The sequence below is a fragment of the Convolutriloba macropyga genome, unplaced genomic scaffold (genome assembly GCF_964194025.1).
Source record: "Convolutriloba macropyga unplaced genomic scaffold, txConMacr16.3 SCAFFOLD_1874, whole genome shotgun sequence".
In the NCBI taxonomy this organism is placed as follows: Eukaryota; Metazoa; Xenacoelomorpha; order Acoela; family Convolutidae; genus Convolutriloba; species Convolutriloba macropyga.
In genome coordinates this window covers 12,749-39,070 of record NW_027450220.1, presented here as the reverse complement: position 1 = coordinate 39,070, position 26,322 = coordinate 12,749, and the positions used below count along the sequence as shown (strand labels likewise).

At 35.0% G+C, this 26,322-nt stretch overlaps 1 protein-coding gene across 2 annotated transcripts; it reads right to left on the bottom strand.

Moving 5' to 3' along the window:
- Window positions 1-38: 38 nt before the first annotated feature.
- LOC142355717 (cilia- and flagella-associated protein 221-like) lies at window positions 39-25,710 on the bottom strand. Of its 2 annotated transcripts, XM_075407791.1 has the most exons (22): window positions 25,532-25,710; window positions 25,362-25,462; window positions 25,046-25,228; window positions 16,231-16,438; window positions 15,033-15,189; window positions 14,420-14,612; window positions 13,842-13,953; window positions 13,639-13,671; window positions 13,168-13,279; window positions 12,724-12,811; window positions 10,792-10,884; window positions 10,485-10,580; window positions 10,271-10,364; window positions 9,766-9,890; window positions 9,089-9,277; window positions 8,610-8,712; window positions 8,182-8,354; window positions 7,570-7,736; window positions 6,717-6,833; window positions 897-992; window positions 760-831; window positions 39-360 (listed from the first exon to the last, which is right to left on the bottom strand). In XM_075407791.1, the coding sequence occupies exons 1-22, from the start codon at window positions 25,641-25,643 to the stop codon at window positions 153-155; spliced, it is 2,832 nt and encodes a 943-aa protein (XP_075263906.1). In that variant the 5' UTR covers window positions 25,644-25,710; the 3' UTR covers window positions 39-152. The 2 variants fall into 2 exon arrangements, with proteins under 2 accessions (XP_075263906.1, XP_075263907.1); XM_075407792.1 differs by lacking the exon at window positions 13,639-13,671.
- Between the last annotated feature and the right edge of the window lie 612 nt (window positions 25,711-26,322).

Sequence of the window (26,322 nt, the reverse complement as noted above, 5' to 3'; positions counted from 1 at the left end):
TGAATAAAAATACGTTTACCGATAAACGGAAAAAAACATTTTGTAGCCTAATAATAAATTGCATATTTGAAATTATGTTACAATTGTAAATTGAGCAATTGAGGTGTATTTAATAGTCTTCCTCTGATATGTCAAATTTATATCACTGATCATCACTTGAGAATGAGTTCCGAGTTGGAACACAGGGTTCTGTACTTGTCAATCTTTTCGTCTATTTTGGTGCCCAGTCGCACCCCTCCCCCACTCTGCTCCATGAACTTCTCCAGCTCAACCTCCCGGATGTACCTTGAGGGCTGACCTCTGGTTGTGAGGTTGTTGTGCGTGGCTGGTAGCTTGGATCCCGAGAGGATTGAGCCGTCTCTGAAAACACATTATCTCTGAATAAGAAAGAATCTCGATAACTCCTTTTCATCTCAAAACGTCCAACTTCTGGACCGGGCCTTGAAACTTATTAAAAATCGTTATTTGTCGTTGAAAAAGTGGAGGCCTGAAAAATATGAAATTCCGGATCTATTCTGTGTCCTCCCCCCTTAGGGGCATATAACTTTCAGTGGGCACTTTTAGTGCCCCCTCCCCCTCAGGAGCACGTGCTCTTTTTACATAGTAACGTGCAATACAGCCCATAAATTGTAATGGGGGCATAAAAAACACTGCGGGGGGGGGGACAGAATAGATCCGAAATTTATATAGCCCTTTTTCATTTTGGAGACGCAAATAATTTAGTTGTACATGATCTTGTTAATTGAATAAGAGACTAACTTTTCAGTGAATTCGGGAGGAATGTGGAATTGATCCAAAATGGAGGTAGGAGTCAACACATTCTGAGTGTCCCTAGAACAAAAAAATTATAAAATTTGCTATAGTCATTAGCTGAACAGGGTGTAGTTAGAAGTTACTTTTCATCTGAGACAAGCTGCTGGTCTTCTTCTGGCAATCCTGCCAATATTTGAGGCCCTTCTTTTGGAATGACATCGTTACAAAACGGATCGCTCCTGAAACAAGGAGTCACTTATTTTCATAGTCATTTATGTCCCCTAAAAATCAGCGGGCAGAAACTGTTCAACACAGCTTTAATGTTCATCAATTTGGCGTGCTCAAAAATTTTCCCGAGGATGCTATGGAAAGCAAGATATGGATGTTATACATCTAAGCTAAACAAAAATTTTGTTACAAAGTTAAAAAACTAAATGAATTTTAAAATGCCGCATTAGAAGACCGTTGAGATGGTCATTAACTGAACTACGAGATAAGAAGAACAACAAATCACAAAAAAAAAACAATAACAAACATTGATTATGACCAAAACTCAATGTCTATTTTCGAAAACAATTAAAAACGAAGTCAAAATACCATGAGATACAACCTAAATTTAAAAAATTAACTTGTTAGATAGAAAAGATAAGGGACCTGTCCCTAATGTGACTAGGCACAAATAGAAAAAAAAACAAAAAAAGGCAAAGTTAAAAATATGTTAATTAACTGCGTAACCATAAGCTACGCAAACAAAACACGCAACCATTGGTTATCAACTAACATGAGTATAGAAGAAATGCAAACATGAGAAATGCAAGAAACTTTAGATAATACAATCTACGAATCGACCAAAACTAATCTCACCATTGCTGCTCGCCAATTAAGAAGCCGTTCGGACCTGCCCTTACCGCGATTATGTTAAACGTCTAGAAAAAGAACGACAAATACAGGCTAAAAAGTCAATTAAATTTAGCGAGAAAAAGGAGTTGATAACATTAGATATTTTAGATTCACGACGCCTTCTTCCAACGCTGCTAATGTGATATGTGACTTGTCGTTTATGTGATAAAGTGACAAGACAATATTAAAGAACCTAAAAACTGGGCAAATATCAACTAATCAAAAAGGTTTGATGAAAACTCTTAGCAACAAAACCAAAATATACATTAAACAGAAAACTCCAAAGAAGACCAAATTTTGACTTTGAATTCACTAGAAAAAAGATACTAACTCTAGTTGCCGAGAGTAAGCTTAAAGTTAACTGCAATTAGACAAAAAGCGGTAAAGATAGAACATAAATAATTTTTGCTCGAAAAAAGAATCAATTTACTGTCAATGATTGAGACTTGATTCGAAATCCGTATGGTATGTATTTAACATTAAAAAGACAAAAAGGCACAGACATTTTTTAAAAAGACAGCGCCCAGCTAAAATGCAAGAAACTTTAGATAATACAATCTACGAATCGACCAAAACTAATCTCACCATTGCTGCTCGCCAATTAAGAACACGTAATCATTCCAAATTTTAGTAAAATAGATAATTTGACAAAAGTCAATATATTAAAACTAATTGATGAAACTTGAATAACTATCGAGTTAAATTAGCAAAAAACTGGCAAAATTTTAATACTAGAACTCTCAAAGGAAAGAGAAGTAAAACTAGCCTTCTTTGTAAAGCTGCTAAAGAAGCATATTTGTTGCAATCATTTATGAAAAAAATCCAAATTTTGAAAAATTTAGCCAAAACTTTTGGAAAAAGTGGGATGAAACAGTTCGTCAACACTCCTCTTTCTTTAAAAGTAAAACTTACAACACTATCGTCAACAATTTAATATATTTTTTTGGCAAAGAGGGGCACTTGAACAAACATACGGAAAATGCAACGAAAATCAAGCAAATGTTCACAAAAATTTAAACATAAAAAACGAAACACAAAAGAACTGTTTTAATTATACATTTTACGGTGGACGAGCTTTCTAATGATAACTCACAACTCTCTGCGATAAATATATCGATCGCCCATAATTGACTCAACAAAACAAAACTATTTGACCATATAGTTGCTCCCCTACTAAGGTGAGTCGGAGCAATTATCGATAAATTGAGTATAACAATTTTTAATTTTATTATTCAAAATTGAGGTCTCAGCTTGATCTAAATATCAGGAACCGTCAAATAATTGACATAAATCAAATTCAAGCTCATTGTATTAGCAGTAAGACAGCAAAGTTACATTAGAAGAGACAAAGTAACACTTTTCGTTAACACAGTTGACAAGACTCTGGTTTTCATTAATTGTACCTGCCAAAAAAATTTTGTTTTGATGAAAAATAAGAGAAATTAGATAAAAACATTTGCATTACAAAACATTTTGGAAAATTTTTCAAAGTATCAGAGATTTGAGATGCACCATTTAAAATTTTTTTGACATAGTGCTGAATCTCTTAGAAATTATATTGATCGGCTCGCATAAAGTTCTTAGCCCCAAAATAAATTTGGAGGGTTGGAACAATAAAATTTAAAATCAGCTCAAAAGGGCCAAACTGTTTGCAAATCTTTCACACAAAGAATAAGCAATAAAAAACCTTCTGAAACATATTGCGGAATTCAAAACCATCAATCTGGCAGTTTCTCCACGATGAGCAAGTTATATTTTATAGTTTCTCTCCTTGGCTCCGCTGCGAAAGATAAAACTACAAGTGCAATTAGGCAAAAGTAGAACAGAAAAAAAGAGATACATAAAAATGCTAAATGAATTCACGCGAAAATGCTAATGAAGCTTTCCTGATCAAACGGTTACCGCAATTTTTTGCATAGATAAATTACTAAGCGAAGCACAGAAAAAAATAGATTTTTGATCCTAACAGGGCTTTAAGCAAAAGATAAAGCAAACGCCATTATATTGGATCAAATTTTTCTGCAAATTCAAATTTATTCAGAGGGAGAAAAACTGAAATTAATGGAAACTAATAAATGACTCCAAAACAAAAAGACAGACACCTTAGTCAAATTGGAATCAAGCGCCCTGGTCTCAGACATGAAGACTCAGGGTCAATTCAAGATTTATGTTCAAGGGGTAAAAATTTTTGATTGTCAACATATTAGAAAGCTGTCACAAACAATGAATTGAATAATGTTTATTTTTGATGTTATTTATTGTTCCGACCTCTCTTGGGGGGGGAAATATATACTCAAATGGGTTTTTTTTGTTCAGACAATTTTGGCCGATCGATATATTCATCGTAGAGAGTTGAGACTGGTATCATTAGAAAGCTCGTCCAGCGTAGAATAAGGAATTAGGAAGATTCCTACTATTTTCGTTTCTTACAGGGAGTTATCGAGGTTTAAACTTTTGAGAAAAGCAGAGTGAATTCTGTTGTCTTTATTCATATTTTCCGTAATCTTTGACCAAATTTTCGTCAATTTTGCTAAAATATGTAAAAATTATTAACAATAGTACTGTTAATTATATTTCTAAAGACAAAAAAGCATTGTTGATCATTTTGATTTAATTTTTTGGCTAAATATTTCAAAAATTCAGCCGTTTTCATCAAAAATTGCCTGAAAAAAGATTCCTTAGTCCAATTTGATTAACTTTGCCGGAAGTACACAGCCAAAAACCATTAACACAATCTTTGTAAACTACAAAGCAAGCCATTCCAAATTCCACTTCCCTTGAAAGTAGTCTGCAATTCAAATTTTACCGTTTTCTGTTAACTTTACTCTATGATTACCAAAAACACAGCATTTATTTTTGATTTTTTAACTAACAAATTATCTAGATATATAACATTCGAAATAATTGAGTGTTCTTAAAGGACCAACAGCAATAGCAAGGCTAGTTGTGGTTCAATCTTGGACTGTTACAATCCAAAATAACTCCGATTTTAATCAGTCGGTCTTTTTTTGAAAAAAATTCGAACTTCAAAATGTTAATTAAAGAAAAAAACGATTTAAATCGAAGCTCACTGTTTATAGGTCAATTTAGCTTCCTAAGCAGTTCCAAATTAAAATATCTTTTTTTCTTTTCTCGAAAAATTATGGTCGTTTTGACTTTCAAAAATGTTTGATATTTAAATAAACAATGGCTTATTGATCTGTGCCACTAATTTTCTCTTGATTTGGTCAACTTGTAACTTAGTGTTAGTAAAAAGGAAAGCTTCTTCTTTCTCTTTTTTTCTACTAAACAAAAATTTAATCTGTTTGCATTTTACGGATTATGTTATGGTTTTATGGCTTTGATACTAGATTTCACAATTTTTTATTATTTTTAGGCATTAGCCCATTTTTCACGTTTTTTCTTTTGTCACATCACATTATTGACAGTTAACAAATTACAATATTGGCGTTCAAAATAAGGCACAATTGGCCAAATAAAAGTCTTCAAAGGCATGGATTACGGTATTAACGGCTTCGACACCCCTTTCTCGAAGAATTTAATTGAATTTTTTACAATTATCTTTAACTGTCGTTTTTATTTTGTCTTTTTAGTCCTATGAAATTTGCTGGATAATGACAGATCTCATTGGTTTTTTTTGGAGAAATAAAGAAGAGTATATTCTGCTTTGAGTACATAGCTGATGGTTTTCATGACTTTCAAAACAATTGTCTTCAAAAATAAATAAGAAACATTTTTTAACGTCGCATATTTCCTTTTTGTCCATTTTACCTAGTCTCTTTAAACACTGGTCACATATGACATTGTTGTAGTTGAAGGAAGGTGAAAGAGTAAAACTAATGTTTTTAATGAACTCATTATGAATTTACTGGCTTCGTCTCTGATGTTTCGAAAAACAAAACGACTTTTTGATTTTTGAATATATTTGACTTTCTTTTTGTAGACGTAAGACATATTCTGAGTAATTACAGATCTCAAGCGCTTCCTTTGGACGATTAAACCAACCTATTTTAATAATTTAATTTGTTGCTAACGGTTTTCACTTGAAAAATAATTGTTTTCGAAAAAAAAGTATTAATTAATTTTGCCCTTTTCTCTCTTTTTTGTGGACTTGTTACCTATTCTCATTAATGAGAAGTCGCATATCACATTATCGGCGTTCGAGGATGGCTTAATTGAACATTTTTGCGGGGCAAAATATGGCTTTACGGCTTCGACAGCGTTTGCGCGCAAGTTTTGATTGAATTTTTGTTCGTTGTCTCTATTTTTTGTTCTTTTTGTAACCGCATAAAAAATGAATAATGAAACGTCTTTATGTCCTCTTATCGATCAGAAGCGTCTCTGATCATAAAACATTTGGATAACTTCAATTGATATCTAATGGCTTTCGTTACTTTGAAATTAATTGTTTTTTTTAAAATAAGCGAATATATTAACTTTGCTGTTTTTTTGTTCTTTTTTGTCTAAATGTTACCGAGCCTAATAATTGATTGGTCCATATTTTCTAAAGAAGAACAAATAAGTTGGTTTATTTTCAGTTTTTATCTGACACTCTTTTGACTTTGTTAATAAATTTGTTTTTTTTTTCAAACAAAAACTTGAAATAAAGTTTTGGATGTAATTAAAAAATGTTTTTCATGTTGTTTGATTTTGTTGTTCGTCTTGGTTTGCTTTCTTAGTAATGGCTGATCTCATCAATCTAATGCGGCATTTTTTACTCCACTGAGTTATTTGCGTTGGAGGCGATCTTGTTGTTCATACACATTTTTTTTAAAATGAATTTTTGGGGGTTTCATATCTGTTCCTCATTTGGTAGACATTTATGCTAAAAACGCGGATGAGCGGGGTCGGAAGTTTATGTGCGAACGCTCATTACCGATCCTCCTAGTCTTAATTTATATTTTTCCTTGTATTTCTGTACGAACCGTACTTAGATATTACACTGAACTCTTTTTCTGTTTCGTTCGAATGAACATATATTTGTATGCAAGATATTTTTTGCAGTAAAAAGGAAACAGAAAATGAACAATTATCTATTAATACTATTATTATTGTTTACGTACAGCCTGGGAGCGTATATGTTGGCGAGTGTGGTGGTGGATGCGAGAGAGATCAGACTCTGACTGGGATACTTCTTCCACGTCATCACTCCTCTAATCACGTCTTCCTCGTCCACATACCTGCACAAGTGTCATAGTATATCAGCAATGATTCATCGCATTTCAATAATAATTCGCTAAATCAGTACATAAACATTGAAAACGAAGGGTTACTCTGATTCTAAGTCTTCACAGAGTAAACGCATACTCTTATTTTTTTTAATGAATTAAAACCGAACATACATTTTGAAGTTTTTGGGCTGTTCACAAGGAAATGGTATGAACAATAGTTTAAACAAAGGTCACGTATCATAAAATTGAGATCAAATTCTGTTGCAAGTGAACGAAGTAGTTTTAAATTTAAGGCACGGTTGAGCGAACTATCGATTACTTTGATGCTCATTGATTCGAGAAGCAGCGAAAAAGGGAAACAGGAAAAGATTTAAAAATGAAAAACACCAGGTCACGAAGTTAAAGTTAAGAGTCAAAAACCGTGACTTTTCTTCTTCGAATGTTAACGACTGCTTTTTAACTTTCGCGTAATTTCTGCTCTGTTTTCGAACATTGAATAGCTTGAAATCCTATTTAGACAGCAGTAATTGAAGCCGAACAAAACACATCTCCGGAGAAAATTCAAAATAAACTTTGATACATACATAAAACAGTTCCAGGGAAAACCCAAAGTAGTTTTTGAGACTCTGCCGTCCGGTATTTGCTTTGTATGCACGTCATTTTGGTTTACTTGTCATTACAGTTAAAAGATAGTGATATTAAATTTGCACTTATTGATAGAGAGCGATGCGTGGTGTGAACAAACTTTTTCTGGGTGGACATATGTGGGTTCGTAATGTGTACACTGGTGGCATCCGGGGCGTCTTTGGAACATGGTAGGGTGTATCTGGGCACAGGGCACAAGTGGAAGTCCCCGTCAACCTCTGAGTAGGCGATTGGGTGATAGAACGTCATCAGACCAGGCATCGGGTTCTAAGAGATCAAACTTGGTTGAAAAAAAAAACGTGAACGAGTATATCAGAGAATATGACTTAACTCTGAGTTGCTGCAAAGCAAGTCAAATTTTCGTTCCAAGTATGCAGAAAATAACTTAAGGAAAGGACATATGAACTCAGATAGATGTTCACACGACTCATTTAACGTCATTCGCACACTATGAAGTCCTAATAAATAACTAGTAAATAAATAAATATATTTTAAAAGTCCCTTTAGAAATGAAGATAACAGATTCGAGGTCGGCGTTTTCTTTATTGGCCCCATTTTCAATATAACAGCAACCGGAAACCAACATCTGTCGTACTTCGATAAACAAAAACTCTGTCGTAACTCATATAAAACAAAAAAAGAGGAAACTTTTGTTTAGTTTTCAGTTATTGCAGAAAACGACATGAGACACATATATAATCTGTGTCCTTACAAAGATGTGGAGTGGATGGTACTGGGGTGACTTTGTGAGGAGAGGAGGAGGCTGTAAGGTGGTGAGGCTCCTGGTCTCAACTACACAGCTGTTCACAGGCACAATTTCCTCATTCCCCGCTGAGGGGAGGGTGCCACCGCCAATTGTACTTGCTAGCGTTGTCTCTCCGCCACCTATGAAAGGGGGTTATTTGAGTTTTTAGATATATGCTGTCAAAACTTAAAGATACGGGAGGCAAATAATTGAAAATAAAATGGATGAATCGAATTGCTATTTTACATTCAATGACGTAAATAGCAATAGCACAAAAAATGTTCAGATACGTAAGAAAGTTTATCGATAGATTTTAGAACACATAAAGTTTCTTTTTCAGCAATATGAATTCATGACAGAAGGCTAATTGATGATAAGGATTAGGTTGAACTAACCTGTTATTGACTCTCTGGCAAGTATGGTTGTTGTTGTGTCTTGTATACTCATCCCACCTGATTGGATGACCTCCAGTGGCAAGGGCACCTTCACTATCTCATCCTGGAAAGAAATACGAATAAACAACTTTACTTCTCTCAAACTGCTTAAGTAAGCTCTCCCGGTCAAATAATAATAATAAAAAATGGACAATCGATATCCTCAAGCATCGACACACGAATAACTGCAAATTATGTTGGTATAACTTCAAGAGGTTGAAAGATTTTATTAAAATAGATTGGATACAACCTTCGAATTGCGTTTCTGAAAAATACCAGAAACAAATGAATCCAACAAATTGCCTCAGAATACATAGAGATACCCAAACACATTACCAATGATTTTCACCCAAAAAAAACTAAAGTAACTATTTTCAAAAACCACAGACAATATAGAAAAAAATCTACGCAATGCTTCGAGCTGACGGAACAAGTCTTACTTGGGCATCCGTTCTGAGAGGTCTAGGCAGTCCAGGTCTAACATATCCACTTCTGTGTTCATAGATACTGAATTGAGAATAACCCATCATTTCGTACTGTTTACCCACACACAACTCAAACACTGGTGTTTTCCGTCTGAAGGACACTTGTGTTGACTTCACGGGCACCCGGCCAATTGCGTCAGGTGCCTAAAAACAACAGCAATGATAATTTGAGAATAATAGTAGAAGATATGTGACGTTCCACTCTACAATAATGATGTAGGTTATCTGTGAGAGCTGAATTAGACCGGAATGTTGCACATTTTGTGCATTTCAGCACCTATTGATGAAAACAAACCCCGAAAGACTTTTAAATTAACATGTCTACAAAATTGCAAACCCAAAATTTAAATCTATGATGTAAAAATTATCTTGAAGTATAAACTGACTTGAAAATTTTCAGGAAAATGATTAATAGAATGGTTAGAATGTCTGGTATGTGCTCGATCTGAAGAAATACGGCTTTAAAAAACTTAGCAGCCAAAATATCTTTTTTTGAAGGTTGAGCTCTTTCAGGTCAGGAACAAGAACTGTTATACAAAATACATAAATAAATCACACAGTTGGTCGTTGAATGCCAAAGGAAGAGTCAGAATTGATAACGGAAAAGAGAAAGAATTGATATTGGTACTAACCATATCGTCTTTATGTCCTGGTTTCTCATAGACAGGGAACTGAAATTTCTCAACAGCTTTGGCTTCCATCTTCAGAGGACACTGGCCTAACTCTTCCTCTCCTCCTAACTGGTCAAAGTAGGACACTGAAAATAACAAAACGGTGTTATCATGTCAAAATTCTGCAAAAATGAGCTATTTCTGATAAATGTGAAAAAAGATTTACCATCGTCTCGTCGATAAAACTTTCGGATCATTTCCGTTCGTGCCCCTCAAGCTTAGTTGGAGCAAATTATTTGCATTCCCCAGACGCACGTGCCATATTTTTTACATAATGATTTACAATAAAAATGAAACGTGCTCCTTAACCGGGGGGGGGGGGGGGGGTGCATAACGTACCGGGGGCACAAACGGAAAAGATCCAAATTTTCTAACAGATTTCTGGCGTGTAAAGAGTTTGGGGAAAAGATAAAATTTCCTGTCCGAACTCTATCAAAATTGACTTTTGTTAAGAAGGGATACTGACCTTGTTTGATCTTTCCGACGAGACCAGCTCTGTAGTCGGTGATTAATTGTCTAGTTCGCACCACCCGTTTGTTACACCTGTACTGAATCATAGCCTAGAAAAACAGTTTTTTTTTACAACTCAGATAAAAAGTTTTCAATATTCTCAGAAGCAGCAGAGAGTTCAATACACTCTTGGTTGGCCTCAAAGGAAAAATAGAGAGAAAGAAACTAGCCTTTCTAACAACCATTTTGAATCTCTCCTTTGCAAAATGCCTTTTTGCGAACAAGTTCGTCTTGTAATGGTCAAACAGAGCTTGCTCGGGAGGTACCTAAACATGAACAGAACAATTCGTTTTCAGCAAATTAATTTAAAAAATTTCATATTTTTTTTTCAAAATTAAGTACAAAAACGTCGTTATTATCTACAATAATCGTGTGGCACATATTAGTCAATCGAAAAGATTCATTAAATTTTATGAAGAAAATTGATTTCATTACATAAATAGAAAAATTTAGCTGTTTCTTTTATCGAGCTCTTACATCAGTAGCCAGTCGGTATGTTCTGCGAGTGAGTAACTTCGTCTTCTCTCGCTCGTATTCCTCCTCTGGTATCGGCTCCAGTCTCGTCTCGTTCTGAAAAAGATGGGAGCTAATTGCTATGCTAACGCCATACAAGTTCAAGGATGCGTGTGCACCTGGAAAATTGCCGAAAAAATTTATTTTGGAGCAAAAACACAACAAAGATAAGAACAAACTCAACAAACAATCATGTACAAACAAAATAATGCGAAGTTGCTACAAATAACACTCAACCGATATATCAACTCGTTAAGTTGAATTTTACTCAAAATCAAAGCATCCCGATTTGTTTTTGGCCAATAACGAATCTTAGAAATTATCGGCCAGCAAAATAATTTTAATTGAATATATTCCAGGTTGATTTTAGAAAACTGTGGAAATATAGGCCTATGGATTATATCAAGAAAATTTTGCACGCAGCCCATGAAAATTCAAAACTGAACTAGATTTGCTCAACTTTTAATTTTGGTGACTAACTGCACGCCCCAAATTAAAACAAAATCAAATTTAAGCGTCCTTAGGAAAGAAAAACTGTTCAAATTGAGATAGGCAGAGACGCCAGAAAGCTCACCGGCAGTTAATTTCAACAAGCGCAAAATCATTATGCTCATACCAAAATTAAAGCATATCATTGAGACAGGCTCATCGTTAAAAGCATGAGACAGTGAGACACTAAAAAAACTTGACCCATACACAATCAGAAACAAAATTCTCAGTGATGACGGTGGCAACAATAATATGTTCGAAAAGTTGCAAAAAACGCAAAGTTCAAAAGGACGGAGCAGGAAAATATTGATACAGAATGCAATAAAACAACTTTCAAATGTGCTCGCGTTGCAAACGTACGAAAAGCTTTTTCGTTCGAATAAAAACTGTAATTAAATAAACTAAAAAGGTTACAAACTAGAAAGGAAAAGAAAAGGCGTGACGTTTTTGAAAAACAAAAAATCAAGAATAAGAGTCACCTGGGGTCTCCGTATCTTTCATGATCTTTCAAGAAACTGAATAAACTGAAAAGCAATGGGCCGAAAAAATATCTGGGGAATTTCGGATTGGAAAACAATGACTTCATGTCTTTTAGCGCAGAGAAGCTCAAGCTGAAGAAGTAGGTATACAAGTTTTTGAGTTTGTGTCTAGTTTTTGCACAGTTTTGGAAAATTCTGCTCCAACCGACCAACTTAGACATTTGCTTCGGCATTCGGGATATAGTTCACGCACTATAAGATATAGCAGTTACCTCTGTCGGCGTTTAAGTGTTATCGTAAAGTCTTAAATGTTAAAGTTACAATTGTGTCATGTTAAAGTTACAATTGTGTCAAATTTTTGTCCAGTTTTAAAAATTTTAACCATACAATTATAAAATGCTGTTTTCTAAAAATTGTATATTGCATTAAGTTGTTATTAACCTTGTATTTATCCAAAAATTCAGAGTTTTTCATTGTAAGAAAACAAGGCTTTTCATTTTTAAAAATTCTTATTTCATTTTAACCCTGAAGGCTTCTTACTTTCACGAGCTTTCTTTAATCAATTGAAATTTAATCACCTTGAAATGGTTCACAATGAACCTGCGGTGACCTTAAAAATTAAAAAAGAGTGAAAAAATAACTCAAATTATGTCATTTATGATTTTAAAAAAGCAAACACGCCATTCAACTAATCATACCGAGAAGATCACTTCTAATAAGGGTAACAAGTGACGTCATGCATTTAGAAGAGCACCTGAAGAAGAAAATGAACAGTTGAGGAAAACTGCTCATTTGAGCTGTGCAGAAAGAGAAAAGTGTCAAACGGAAAATGAGCGTCAGAGGAAAAAAACCAACAGTACGCAATGTAGCAACGCTCAGCTTACAACATTGCAAATCAGAAAAAGAATTCTTGAATGAGGTAGTTTACATGGTAGATGACTAGGGACTGTTTTCTGTCCTCCAATACAATATTCTTGGCCTTCTGAGTCATAGGTTGAGAGCCCAGCTGATTTTGCCTGAAACGCACAATAGTCAGCATCGAAAGGGGAAATACAGCAACCTCAGCTCCATCGGGCTAAAATGTTTTCTCAGAAAATATTCCAAAGGTAGTATACTGATATTAGGAAAGTAAGCTAAATATAACAGCGTTGCAATATTCTTGACGTGAAATATTACATTTGACGCCAGCTATATGCAGTAGGATTTATGGATTTAGTTATGTTGATAAAAATAAATACACTAAATATACTCAATTTAACACAATCAACTATCATGAAAAGCGTTGCGCAATATTTTTCTCAATGATTTAATAGAAGGGCTATATTAAGAGAATTTTTAGCGTTTTTGTAACAAGTGTTGGTTAGTCTGTTACCATCTGAGGTTGTTGGCCCTCTCCTCCAAGACCACCTGTCTGACAGCTGACTCAAACACAGCCTCTTTCATCTGTTTAGTACCCCTGCCCCTCTTACGCATCTGCTCCAGGGCTAAAGCACACCAAAAACGACAACTCAAACAACAAAATAGTATCCAAAATGATGAGTAGCCGCTATCCGCGATGATCGTTATTTTTGAAGAACGCTTGGCCCGAGTTCGAGCCCCTCATAGCTGTGTTTTCCCAGAAATTTTGCTTTCTTGTAGATTTCTTGATATCTCACCATTTCGAAGAGCACTTTCCAAAAAAAATGTTTGAGCATATTAAGCCGCAGGATGTTGAATTTGCACCTTTTCAACAAGAACAATCAGAAGTTTAGGTAATTTTGTTCTATCATTTGAGTCAAAATAGCTCAAAAATAGAATGGATAGGGTTGTTGAAAAGATTTGATGAAAGAATGATGACTCATACCTTTCTTGAACTTTTCATAGTCATGCTGCCGCACTGCAAAGAACAAAATATGATCAATTTTTTGAGAACATCGATCATTTCACAATCAGTCTCAGAGAGTCACAAAATTTAAAAGCATTCCAGAAAACCCAATGTTACATACCATGATTGAAGCAAAATAAAGAAACAAAAAAAGCTGTGCAATAAATTAAAGATGAACTGACCGTGTTTGAGATCCTTGATTTTGAGTTTTCCCTGTTGCTGTGTGAGAACATAGTTGACAGCGTGCACGTTGTTCAAGTTCAGAGGAAAGCGATGACCACTAAACTCCACCTCCTGAATACAACAATAAAACATTATCTGGTTTCGGAACACTTTTTAATTGTTTGGAAAACAACTGATCATGATGATATTGATATAACTATAAACAGTCGCCAAACAGAAAAAGGCTAACAATTGTCAAAACAATTAAATTTTGATTTTGGATTAAAAAAATTGATAAATTGCACTGCTTTTGACAACTGCAAGGCCAGAAATAGTTGCTGGTGAGAGATGTGTTCGAGAAATAGTTACTCCAGAAGTTGATTAAAAAATTTTCAGTAGTAAAGAAAATAGAATTTTGGGAACTATATTCATAATAGAGAAGGACGATATTTCATGACCTCAAAATAACAGATTAGCGAACAGGTACCCTGCCATATACCCTCAACTTAATTAATCAACTTGAAATTAGTTAAGGTCTCATTAAAACTTTTTTCCTATTTCCAAGCTTTTCAAAGACATTTAGAGTTCACAGACTTACCAGTGACTTTGAGAGGAGGTTTGCGTCCTGGTTCTTTGAGTCCTTAAAATGTTTCTTCTTTCTGGGCATTCTGCTAACTGCCCTGGAACTCTCCAGATCCATCAGTCTGTCACTCATCTCGTAATTCATTGGAAGTTCCTCCTCCTCTTCAACCTGTGCTTGATTGGCTAAAAATTTGGATTCCACAAGGTACCTGAAACAAATAGATACTCTGGAGCCGCCGATTTTAGAGATTGCTATATTTTATCGAGAACAGGGTTCACTGTTTCATTTATTAATTCATTTGATAGCAATAGAACAAATGCTTAAAACTTAGGTAAATGACAAAGCAGCAAAACCTTGTAGAAAAGCTGGAAAATTCCAGAACCTTCCAGAAACAATGATATCTTTAACACGTTTAAGGGAGAATTTCAGCCATTTTCAAATATCGATGCCCTATGTTAGAGCAATTTTTTTCAAGCGATCGTGATCTCTAGTAAACGACATTAGATGAATTATAAAAAAACCATTGTTGACGTAAATCAGTCGCGGAAGCACGTGAAACAATTCTGAGTAAGTTATGCGTAACAATTACGGCTCTGAGGGGTCAAAAAATGTGAAACGTGAGAGTAACCTGAGATGCCCTGGGACCGCGTGACCAACGAGAGTGCAGAAGAGAGGACTGAAGCCGAATTGGGAAATCAACAGCTCCAGCCGCATCAATGCAGTACTGAACTCCTTGGGAGCAAAGGTGATTGACACTTCTGTGGTTCCATTTGCAGGTACCAGACCTAGAATGTGAAACCCCAATTTTAAAACCAAGAAATTCATATTTTTGGAAAAGAAAAAGAAAAGAGTGAATGTTTAAGGTTGAATAATTATTTATCACGATAGATAAATCTTATAACATTGACGAGGATTCATTTGAACGGTAACCTTATTAATACGACTAAACTATCATAACACTCTCGGTATGGAAATTATTTGAGATGAAACGAGATCACAATCTGATATTTGGTGGAATAAATGTAACTGTCAGGACGATATCCACAATGTGACAAAATACCAAAAATATACCCAATAGTTTGCCTAAAGTTGAAAATACCAAAACTATTATTTAGCATAATATTTAGCTACTGCATTTTATCATAACTCACAGGCCATGGTCATGACTCAGCGGCCCGCGGGACTTGATATGAAACTATCATAACCAAACATGGGATTAAATTGTCCGCTTAAGTATGATAAAACGTACTTGAAATACCGAGTGCTAATTTTTAATTGGATTATTGAATGAAAAGATCAAATGGAATAAATTGGGTATAATGGCATAGGATATAATGACCTTTTTTATTCTAAATTATCAACATCAAACGTCAAGCGAGACAAGGTACAAACAAGAACAAGATTGAGTTTTTGAATGATCCTTGTATGACTACTATGAAACCATATAAATCATATATACTTAGTATAATTACTAGGAACAATACATGACCTAGTATGACTACAAAGAATTTTGTGCAATGAGCAACCCGGTAAATTGTGAATTGAACCCAATAAAGACTAAAAGTTAACCGCGACACCAGCTATAAGCAGTATATACGTTTTACGCCCTAAAGGTTTGCAAAATGCACATGGTCGATTTTACAGCGTCGATAGTCTGCTGCAAAAAAAATTGAAAACAAAACTAGAAAACACTTTAAACTAATTAATGAAAAGTTTTTGTCATAAAAGAACTCAGCCCCCCCCCCCCCCAAAAAATATACTCCAATTGATTATTAATCAATCCAAATCAAAATAATTACAGCCAAATCTTTAAATTACATCTGTACCTTCCAAAGGCGTGACAGAGAAAGCCTCGTGAGGAGACACTACTTTGATATGGAACTCAAAGTCAATTGGGGCTGTGCAGGTGAGAGGTATTTTGTACTCTGTTGTCTCTCCGATCGGAGTCACTGGCAGAATCAGAGACTCCGGCAACGGTTCTGTTCCACTCATCACTGGGTACGCATGCAGAGGAATTGTTATGTTCTCTTCGTTCTAGAAAAAGTCAACATTTCTCTCAAGATTGAAACCAGAATCAACTTTGAAATAGGAGTACTAGTGCAAAGCTATTAAGCCTATTAAAATATTGCATTTGTTTTGAGACACAAAGTTAGCCCTTTCGGCTCAATTCGAAACAATTTTTCAAACCAGAATTCAGCGTTTTTAATTGCTCTCACACCAAACTTGTAGCAATTAATCGGACTCTGCTGTTCTTTTGGATCGTCTGACTGTTTTGTTTGTCAGACTGAACTGATTTCGGGTTCACAACAACGAGATCAGCGGTAGATCACAAGCGTGACCAAGGCTGCGGTGCCAGACGGAAACCGGTATGCCCAGACCGTCCCAGACGGAAAGTGCTCTAAGTCGAGCTCCAGTTTATCCGAGCTTTATCCAAAATGAACGGTTCTCGTAAACTACTCCGATGTAAATTTATTGTATAAAGTTATGGACGAAATACTTATGCGCTTTTGGGAGCATTATTCTGTTTTTATCAGATTGAATTTTCTCGAAGCTATCAACAACTTCCAATAGTTGTTTGAGGGCCAATTATCAGTCGGCAATGAACAAATATTAAATAATTCTGTTTCTGCGTAATCGAAATGGAGCAGCAATAGGCTTTTAGTGTGCAGTGAATTAACGGTAGCCTATTCTCAGCTGTCCTTTTCTACTGTTTTTCTATTGTAAAATGTTTCTCTTCACTGCAAGAAGCAAAGCTTAAGATTTTTCAAGCTAATTTTGCAAGATTGATCTTGGTCCTGTTCAACATCGTCGTTTCATTTACAAGCCTGCCACATACACAAAGGATTTTTGTTATTGGATTCAAAAGGTGTATGCATTGAAAGCCAAAATGTTTGGTAGAATGCATCTTACTCTAAAAATATTTGGATCTATTCGGCTTTGCTTCCCCCCCCCCCCAGCTTAGTGGGCTTATATTTTCTACGCCCCCAGCCGCACGTGCTTTTTTACATTGTAACGTGCTGTATAACAACATATAATTTGTAACTGCGGGCGTAAAAAACACTGGGGGGGGGGGGGCAAAACAGAATAGATCCAAATATTTGATGACCTATCATTAGACTGCGATAGCCGACTGGAGGATACAAATATTCGGAAAAGAAAATATTTACGAAATAGATCAAAGGCTAATTTCTACCATATAACGAAATTTTTCCACACACACGACACAGTGAAAATGAGGAATTGAAGATCTGAATTGTTATGAGAAGCAAACAAAAAAAGATGTCTCTTTACTAAAAACGAGTAGTTTTTGAAAAAGGAAATGTTTTAATTTAGTAAACATCGAAAAATGTCTTCCAAATTATTCTGTTCGGCTTCAATATTTTTTAATTTCAATGAAAAAATCTGGCTAGAAATAATTTCTAATTAGTGAAATCTCCCTAAAGTTATGGCCAACGTTCAAAGAACCTAGACAAATAAGATATACAAAAAGATATCTAACTATTTGAACATTTTTGACGGTTAGATCTTGCCGTTTCCTCAGAACAATATTTTAAATTACCTCTAGATCTTAAGCAGAAAAAATCTAGTTGAAAATGATCTTCAGATTACTGAATTGAAATGATCATCCCATAAAGATCGAATTGTGCTAACAATAACCATAACTCTCCAAACCTAAGAACTTTTTTGCGTTTCAAATATTTGGTTTTCACACTGATTGCAGATGTTTTAATTGTCAACTTGCCAAAAGTCGGAAAGTGGTATCATATGTTCTCTGAGTATAATTTATGTGGGAAAACATCCTCTGAAGCAACAAGGTTTTTTAACGCAAAACATCAAGCTGAACATTGAACAATTGATTTATCATGCTATCTGGTGGTCAGCAATGATAACAAAAATGAGAGTATGTAGAAAAAATAAAAAAGAATTAAAGCTCTCGGTAAACACGCTTAGAAAATATCTTGTGCTCTTTACGATAAGGTTGCTTGATCGGACAGAATTTGAATTCACAAGACAAATTTGTAAAATTGGCGTCACAATTCAGATTCAGTTGAATTAAAATAGCTGAATCAAGGCGAGGAATCGATGGAAAATCAGTAAAGAGAGAACAACTATGAAAATCTATCAAAAGTGGATAAAGATTGTTTGAATGGAATAATAGGCAAAAGTGTAACTGCATTTCAACTTGTTACACGGCTGAAGAGCAGTAAAAATGTTTCCCTAGTTTATAGGCCGTCTTTGATATATTTGCGCAAATGGGGCAAAATTGTTCCGCTTTTGCGCTTTTTCAATGAAGAGATAAACAAGGAGGCTCGTTGATGTGCGGCGCCAAATTATGTTCCGGTATTGCTGATTCAAAATCTTATCTCAATTTTCTACCAATTGAAGCAAAGATAGACTGCCTTCAAAGAAATATTGTTATTTAGACTGCCTTCATATTTTGTTATTTACAGTCCTGTATTAATTCTTAAAACAGGACAGACTTCAATACAAAATTACACGACAGTGAGATCAAATTTCCTTATTTCACTAGAAAGAAAACTCGACCAAACGAAACGACAGACATAAAAATCAACAAAAAATTTTATCTGGTGGAAAAAAATGAGATCCAAAAACCAAAATCTATTCAGTTCTCAAACTAAATCTCAAACAATAATGTCTTTCGAGTAACAAGTAGCCTCTATTCAACTTCAAATAGATTCTAAATTCAAAATTAAGACTAAGTAAGTTGAAAAAATTGACCTCTGCAATTTTGTATCCAAATTTAGATGACAAAATCGAATAGATATTACCCAAGCTGTATAAACACGATGAACATCAAGATTGAGGTGAGTCATATTTTCCCTTGGAATTTATCAACCGATTATTCAACCAAGTTTGTTATCAATTCATATAAACACACATTTGATATACTACTGATTTATGAAGACTTAATGAAGACTTGAGAATAAATTATTGAAGGGCAAGAAAACAGAAAACAACAACAACATTCAAAACTCAAAATTCACTATAACTTTGAAAACATTTGATATCCAATCAAAAAACTATTAGCGAAGAACTCAACCCATTGATAAGCTTCCTTTATCGGTGAAAAAACTACAGAAAAAAAAATTAATTCAAAACACAAAAATTTACTCAAACTTCACAAAAACAGATAGTTTTGAAGTAATCAAAGCCATGAACAATCAGCTTGGAACAAAAATTAGATTAAATCGAAATTCGTTAGCCCTGTCAGTATTCAGGCCCAGTAACAAAACAACAAAGAAAAAATTGACAAAATTAACAAAAAAATATTTTACAAAACTTTTAGTGCAAATTCAAAAAATTTATCAGTTGCCCACAGACTAATTCAATCAACAAATTATATTCAACACTAAACAAAAAAATCGCCGCATACTTTGTAAAAGAAAAATAGCTCTAAAAACAAAAAAAACTAGATACAAATGCAAATAAAATTCTTTTATTGTAAGAAACCAATATGAGACAGCAAAATAGCCTTGATATTGCTTAAAGGTTCCCAAAATTCAGGTGACTGATTGAAATGTTAACATAATTGGGCAAAAAAATTACAAACTTTTTTATAAAAAAAGTCAAAAATATGAACAAAATCAGTGTTCAAAGTAAAATATATCAAAAAAATTTGAACCTCAATAACTAAACGAAAGCGACAAAAATTTGAGAAAAGGCGTATGTCACAGCCTACGCTTGACGGGCTTTCTAATGACACCACTCAAAACTTTTTACGATAAATCAAAAGATTGGCCAAAATTGATTAAACAAAAAACCCAGTTCAGCATACAGTTCCTACACCAACAAGTGGTCGGAACAATCAGCCAGTATCCTTCAAAAAAGCGTGGCAGACAACTTGAATCATCCTTCGAAAATAAATCTATCAATTCTATAAATGTAACCAATCAACGACTCACGAAATTATCTCAAACAACTGTCAAAGTAAGGGATTTAGTAGTGGCTAGCTTAAGCTAAAGGATTCTAGGGGCAGAAATGGAAAACGAATGCAAGAAAATTGGGAGAAGGTCAAGAGTTGAGGGCTAGAGACCTCTGATTGGGGTACGCGAAAAACAAAAAATTCAGTCAAATTACGGTCATTAATTCACGGTCAACTTCTCGGTCAAAAGTAGGAAAAAAAGTGAACACCATTGTAAAAAATCAACTCTATGTCCATAAAACTTTAAAACTCAATAACTCTTCGTAAACGAAAAAATAACAACAACACTCAAATTAAACTCTTCTATGCTGACTGGCCTTTCCAATGAAATTGCTCATATGTTTCTGCGTAAAATATTCGGATCACCAAAATTGATTGAACAACAGTTGACTCGTAAGTAGAATAAAATGAGTAAAATTTGAGTAATTCGGCCACAAATCTAAGTAAAAAGTTGAATTAAGAAATGCCCCTCCCCAACACTGGGTGAAAATTGGCTGATCTGGGGCCTCCCAGCACTACATCTTCATAAAACAATTCGTATTGTTTAAATCCATCAATAAAATAATAATATTATACAAAAAACATTAGCTGAGAAAAAAGTAAAACGAAAGACAGAAAGCTTTAGAAAACAAACAACTAATGGCTAAATTAGATGAATCAAACTAACAGCTTCCCTTCTTCAACCACAGCTCCCATCGAAGCATCAACAACTTCGCGCCATCTAAGTTTCCGTGAGCCTTGAATACAGAGGATGGAACTCCTTAGGGGAGCAAAGCTAGTTTTTGTACTTATATATGATATGATGTCAACGTAGCTGTCCTCTTTTTGCGCAGAAAGCTTCAATGCCAGTTGTTTCAGAGCTGTTGAAGCTGATGGGCCAGCTCCACCGGTGCATGCTTTCTCAATATCCGTTACTCTTTCTTCATATTTGTTCTTTTTAATAGATTCATTGTACTTATAGGCTTCGCAACTGCTTTCAGGGCAACTTTTTGTCAGCGGATTGAAAATGTTACATCAAAATTTGTTTTGCTGAACCTGCATTCCCCAATTCCGTTGGCCTTGATATCCAATCTTGCATCATCATCAGTTGTTGTTGATTGAAGAGCAAACGTTTCCCCTTGCAACTGCACAAGATGAGGTTCCATCTCGACATCATGGCAGACATCAGTTAACAAGTTCCCAAAGAAACCGCGAAGAACATTATGTCCCATGTGGGCGTATCTTCCCTCCGGATAGTGGAGGGGCCTATGCCACAGTGAAGGTTTCATTGCATGCGCATAGTCATGGCATCTTCACTGGGTCCCAACGATAGCGAAGGGCAATGCCATCAAGAAACTCGATTTTCGGTCAAAGTGTAATCGCTAAGTGAAGTGAGCCAGCCTCGTTTTCATTTAATTCAATCTTATTTGTCGTCTTTTTTGATTTGATATCAAGCTCTCTCCCTTTTTATTTCATGTATGATCTGCTGTTGCTTTAGTTCGGCTTTGGACAGAGATGAGGATATAGGAATTGGCGGTTGAACTGATCATTCATATTCTTAAAACGGTTTTCAGGTTTAAGGACGTTCGGGCCACCCTCCGTTCTCAGCAACAAAAAGATATTCCTGTATTTTTTATTGTAGGCCAGAATCTTTAATAAAATAGGTAATGGATCATCGTTGATTGATTTCTCACATTCTATTAACAGGTCCTCAATATCATGTGTTGTACGAGCTAAGGTAAATTTATGCTGAACCGATGAAGTGAACGACTTACAAGCATTTTGAAGTGAAACATTGGCATGAAGGTCAGCTTTCCTAACAACGATTTCTGCTGTTTTAGTGATATTTCTACAAACTTCTTTTCTGCATTATCAGAACCTGTTACACTACTAGGTAATCTACAACAGTCAACTATTTCCACTTCGTCGTGAACAAAAATCTGCTGTGCTTTTTCAAAAAGATGCTCTGTGGTGGTAAAAACATGGCACTTTCTAAGATGGTAGCCGAAAGCAGGACCATGTTTTTTCAATGAGTCCAAAACTTTTTTTTAAGTTATCAAGAAAGCCGACAATGTAACCATCGTCCGCATACCACTTTTGAACTGTGAAGCAATCGGCAAGAATATCAATTATGGGGATAATGGCAATTCAATACATCAACATTGCAAGTGGGTCACCGTGGGTTGTATTTTTCTAGGAGAGTATTATTTTTTTTGTTAATAAACAAATTCGACGGTTCGCAATACGATTTACAAATGGAATCATAGAGAGAAGGGCACATTTTCTTGATGTTTCTTAAGGCAAGATCACGGTTGAGACTAATGAAAGCGTTTTTGGGTCAATAAGCAAGATCGCTTCCGAATCTGTGTTTTTTAGAAAAACAGCAGCAATGAATGAGTGGCACATCCAATGCCTCCATTTTGATCCATACATAGTGGTTGACCACCACCTAATATGCAAAGGTCGGTTTTAACACACTTGACTATAGTTCTTCCAATAATTTGGCCTAGGACTTCACCAATCTCCATCGATCGTGCAAGGGATATATTATCAAGAGCTGTCGACCGACATGAATTATACGGAACAGGGAAAGTCAAATGAGAAGTTGCTATGCGTATTGCTGGTTTAGCAATTATTTTGCATAGATCAGTCGAGGACGCCTTAACTGATGCCAGAATCCTTCGCCATTCGTTTGCATAGTCCGGAAGGGCCAGGGATTCCTTGCGTCTTCATGGCAGATTTTTTAACCACTGAGGCATTGAGTTTTTCTCAAATATGGACGAATCTACATTGCTTTCAATTCGACAAATCTGAATTGCATTAAGTTCGATTTTAATCTTCGATTTAAATTTACAACTGCTTTAAAATCAAACGAATCTACATTGCTTCAAACTCCAAAAAATTAATAATTATAGACAAATTTATGGAAACTAAGGTTGATTGCAATAAAAATTGTAAGAAGCTAAGTGGACGCCAAAACGAGTCAGTATTGCGGACAATTAATTTTAAAAACAGCACAACTATTTCAACTTTTAGATAACTTGGTCTTTTATTGTTAAATCTAGCTGCCCCTTGGACAATGTTAGGCTGAAACAGCGCCTTTTTTTTTTTTAAAAAAAAGCTGAGTTTCTTTTGTTATAAAATGATCTTTTTCATAAATTCGTTAAAAGTAATTTGAACATTTCTGTTAACGATATATATCTATTTTTGAGTGGAAAAGAAGTTAATTGGACGCCAAAACAATTCAGGGTTGCGGAGAATTTTAAAAACCGCACGCCTATTTTGAACTTATAGATAACTTGGTCTTTTATTGTTGAATCCAGCTGCACCTCGAATGATATTAGGCTGAATTAGCGCTTTCTTTTTAAAAAAGGCTGAATTTGTTTTGTTATAAAATGGTCTCTTTCACAAATTCGTTAAAAATTGGAACTTTTTTTAAAGTAAGTTGCACACTTGTGTTAACAATATATATCTATTTTTGAGTGGAAATAACAGAGACACGAAAAAAATTCTAAGTTCTCAGAAACAAACTATACAGCCGCCGAAATTAAAAATTTGTAGTTTCAGTGCAAAAGTACATCAAAGAAAGAGTTGCTTTTAGCGGAAATATAAACGCTAAATCTTAGAATCAGTTCAGCAATATTAAAAGCAAAACTTCTTCGCAGGGGGCATCAAAAATCCCAAAAACAAATTATTGTTAAATTTGTGACAAAATCCTTTATATTAAAAAGATGCACTAATGCATTTTTTTGAACAGAAGCCAATCTTTTTTATCAAGTAAGCAGAAAATTGCTGAGCTTTGAAGTAAGAGAAACTAACACTTGAAAAACTCGTGTTAGGCTAATTTGACCCATTATTTAGGAACCACAGGAAAAAAAGAGGACAAACAAAGAACAGATGATGTTAATTTTTTCCTAATTTTCCGAGCAAATCTCTCTCACATTTATTTTCTTCCATAAGTTGTTTCCTCCCATGTGAAGTAATTATAGTCACTCTAGGTGAACCAAATTTGAATGCCTGTGTTACATGATTCTTATATTCTAATATAATCTAATATTCTTAAGTTAAACAACACAAAAATTGAAAAAGATGGATTTCAAACTTTTCGTCTTTTGTTTTCTTAAGAATATTTGATCTCTGTTTTCGGCTATCGAAAACTCATGTTTGTTGATTTTTAGTCAATGCTGAGCCACTTAAATAGCTCCAATCTTAAATAAATGGAGGATATGTTCAAATTATATCCTACATGCAAGCGAACCACAAAAAAAACAGATGTAATCAACTTCATTTTGCCTATTTTCAAGAAACAGAATTTAAAATAACGTATTACAAAGAGCAACAAAAATTCTCGATGTCCGGCTCTTTAAGAATGGTCTATCCAACAGCATGTGGAGCCACTTTGATGAGCATGGGAATAAAGATTTTTTTTTTCTAATCTAATCTTCTGTATTATCAGTCTATGCAAAAGATGTGAATATCCACAAACTTAAACTCGGGTCTTACATTACTTTGGCGCTACAATAAATTCTTTATAATGATAGAAAAATTTGAAAAGTCATAAATTGAACGGATCTTTTCCGTTTGTGGCTCCAGTACGATATGCACCCCCCAGTTACGGAGCACGTGACATTACATAGTAAATCATTATGTAAAAATAATATGCTAAGAGGGGGGGGGGGGGGGGGAGGCACAAACGGAAAAGATCCAAATAAACCTACTTGGCAATGAATTCGCACGCTGTCTGAATAGTACCTCCACTCGTCTGGTGTAAAGATAACTTTCATGTCCATAAAAAGGCCGGGGACACATCTCTCTGGCTTCTGAAAGCTGACCTTGAAATGAGGAGTTGAAGGCGGTATTATATGCCATCGCTGAACTTTTGCGGAAACATTTGTCAACCGCTGAAAAATACAGATTATAAAATGGGTTTCAATTGCTGCTTTAATCATATGGGACTTTAAGACTTCTCCATTAAATTATATCTGTGCCTAAAAGATGCAGCTTTAATGCTATTGATCATTTAATCGTACTAACCAGCTCTTTCACGATAGTCTCTCCCACATTGAAGCCAGCAAAATGTACGGACTTGGGCTCCGCTTTGACTACGTAACTCTGCCCTAGCTTGGAAAAGAATTCTAAAAGAAGCAAAAATACTTTTATAAATTGCAAAATAGAAATCTTAATAGCGTGGAAAGTCCGCTTACTTCTTTCCGTGAGAGCATTGGGTGGTGCCCCAGTTGGTATTGGAGCAACCAGCTTCGCTGGAACAGCTATCCGAGAGAAATCCTCCGGCAACCGATTATCAACAGTAGCCATTACTGCTTATAACTCTACATTATGTTTGATTGAAATACATTTTAAATCTGAAGCATCATATTACTGATATGCTCATCCTTTATTTCGGTCCAAAAATTTAGTCGCAAACAATTTGTCTCGTATAGAAGTCGCTGTCCCCAAGCTGCATCCGTGAAGCATCCTCGTAGTTCGAGTATCGGGCACAATGAAAGAAAAGAAAAAAAGGATTTCAGTTTTGAGCACGATAAAGTTAATAATCACTCTAACCGAGTCAACACAGAAGCTGTTATGCATTAATGATCTAGGCACAAGAAATGACAAGTCATGGGTATGATTGACTATTAGCTTTTCGTTCACGATTGATCAAAGCAAATAAGTGTTTGAATGCCCATCTTATTCAAGATATCAGAGTCGGCAAAACGGTATTCATTGTATTTGGCAGTCCAACTTAAAGCATACAATTTGATGAAAAATGGAAATACCATGGAAGCACATGAAAATATATACAGTATATAAATAGAAAATGTATATACTGCAGAAAGTCAGATACACTCTTTTTTTCTCGAAATGCTCAGGTAGTAATAATTGATCATGGCTAGTAATCTGGCCTCGTAGACAAAATAGCAACAATGGAAAACATATATTGCACACTACACTCGCAAAGAAACTGTAGACTCAAACCATGGCGTAACTGAAAATC

What these genes read in the sequence shown, in the direction of transcription:
- LOC142355717 (XM_075407791.1), bottom strand. Translation starts at nt 25,643, where the DNA reads ATGGCTACTGTTGATAATCGGTTGCCGGAGGATTTCTCTCGGATAGCT. An exon ending in TGCCAGAGAGTCAATAACAG is followed by an intron (nt 8,355 to 8,609) that starts GTTAGTTCAACC and finishes CCCCTTTCATAG; the next exon opens with GTGGCGGAGAGACAACGCTA. An exon ending in CATATGTCCACCCAGAAAAA is followed by an intron (nt 6,834 to 7,569) that starts GTTTGTTCACAC and finishes ACACTTGTGCAG; the next exon opens with GTATGTGGACGAGGAAGACG.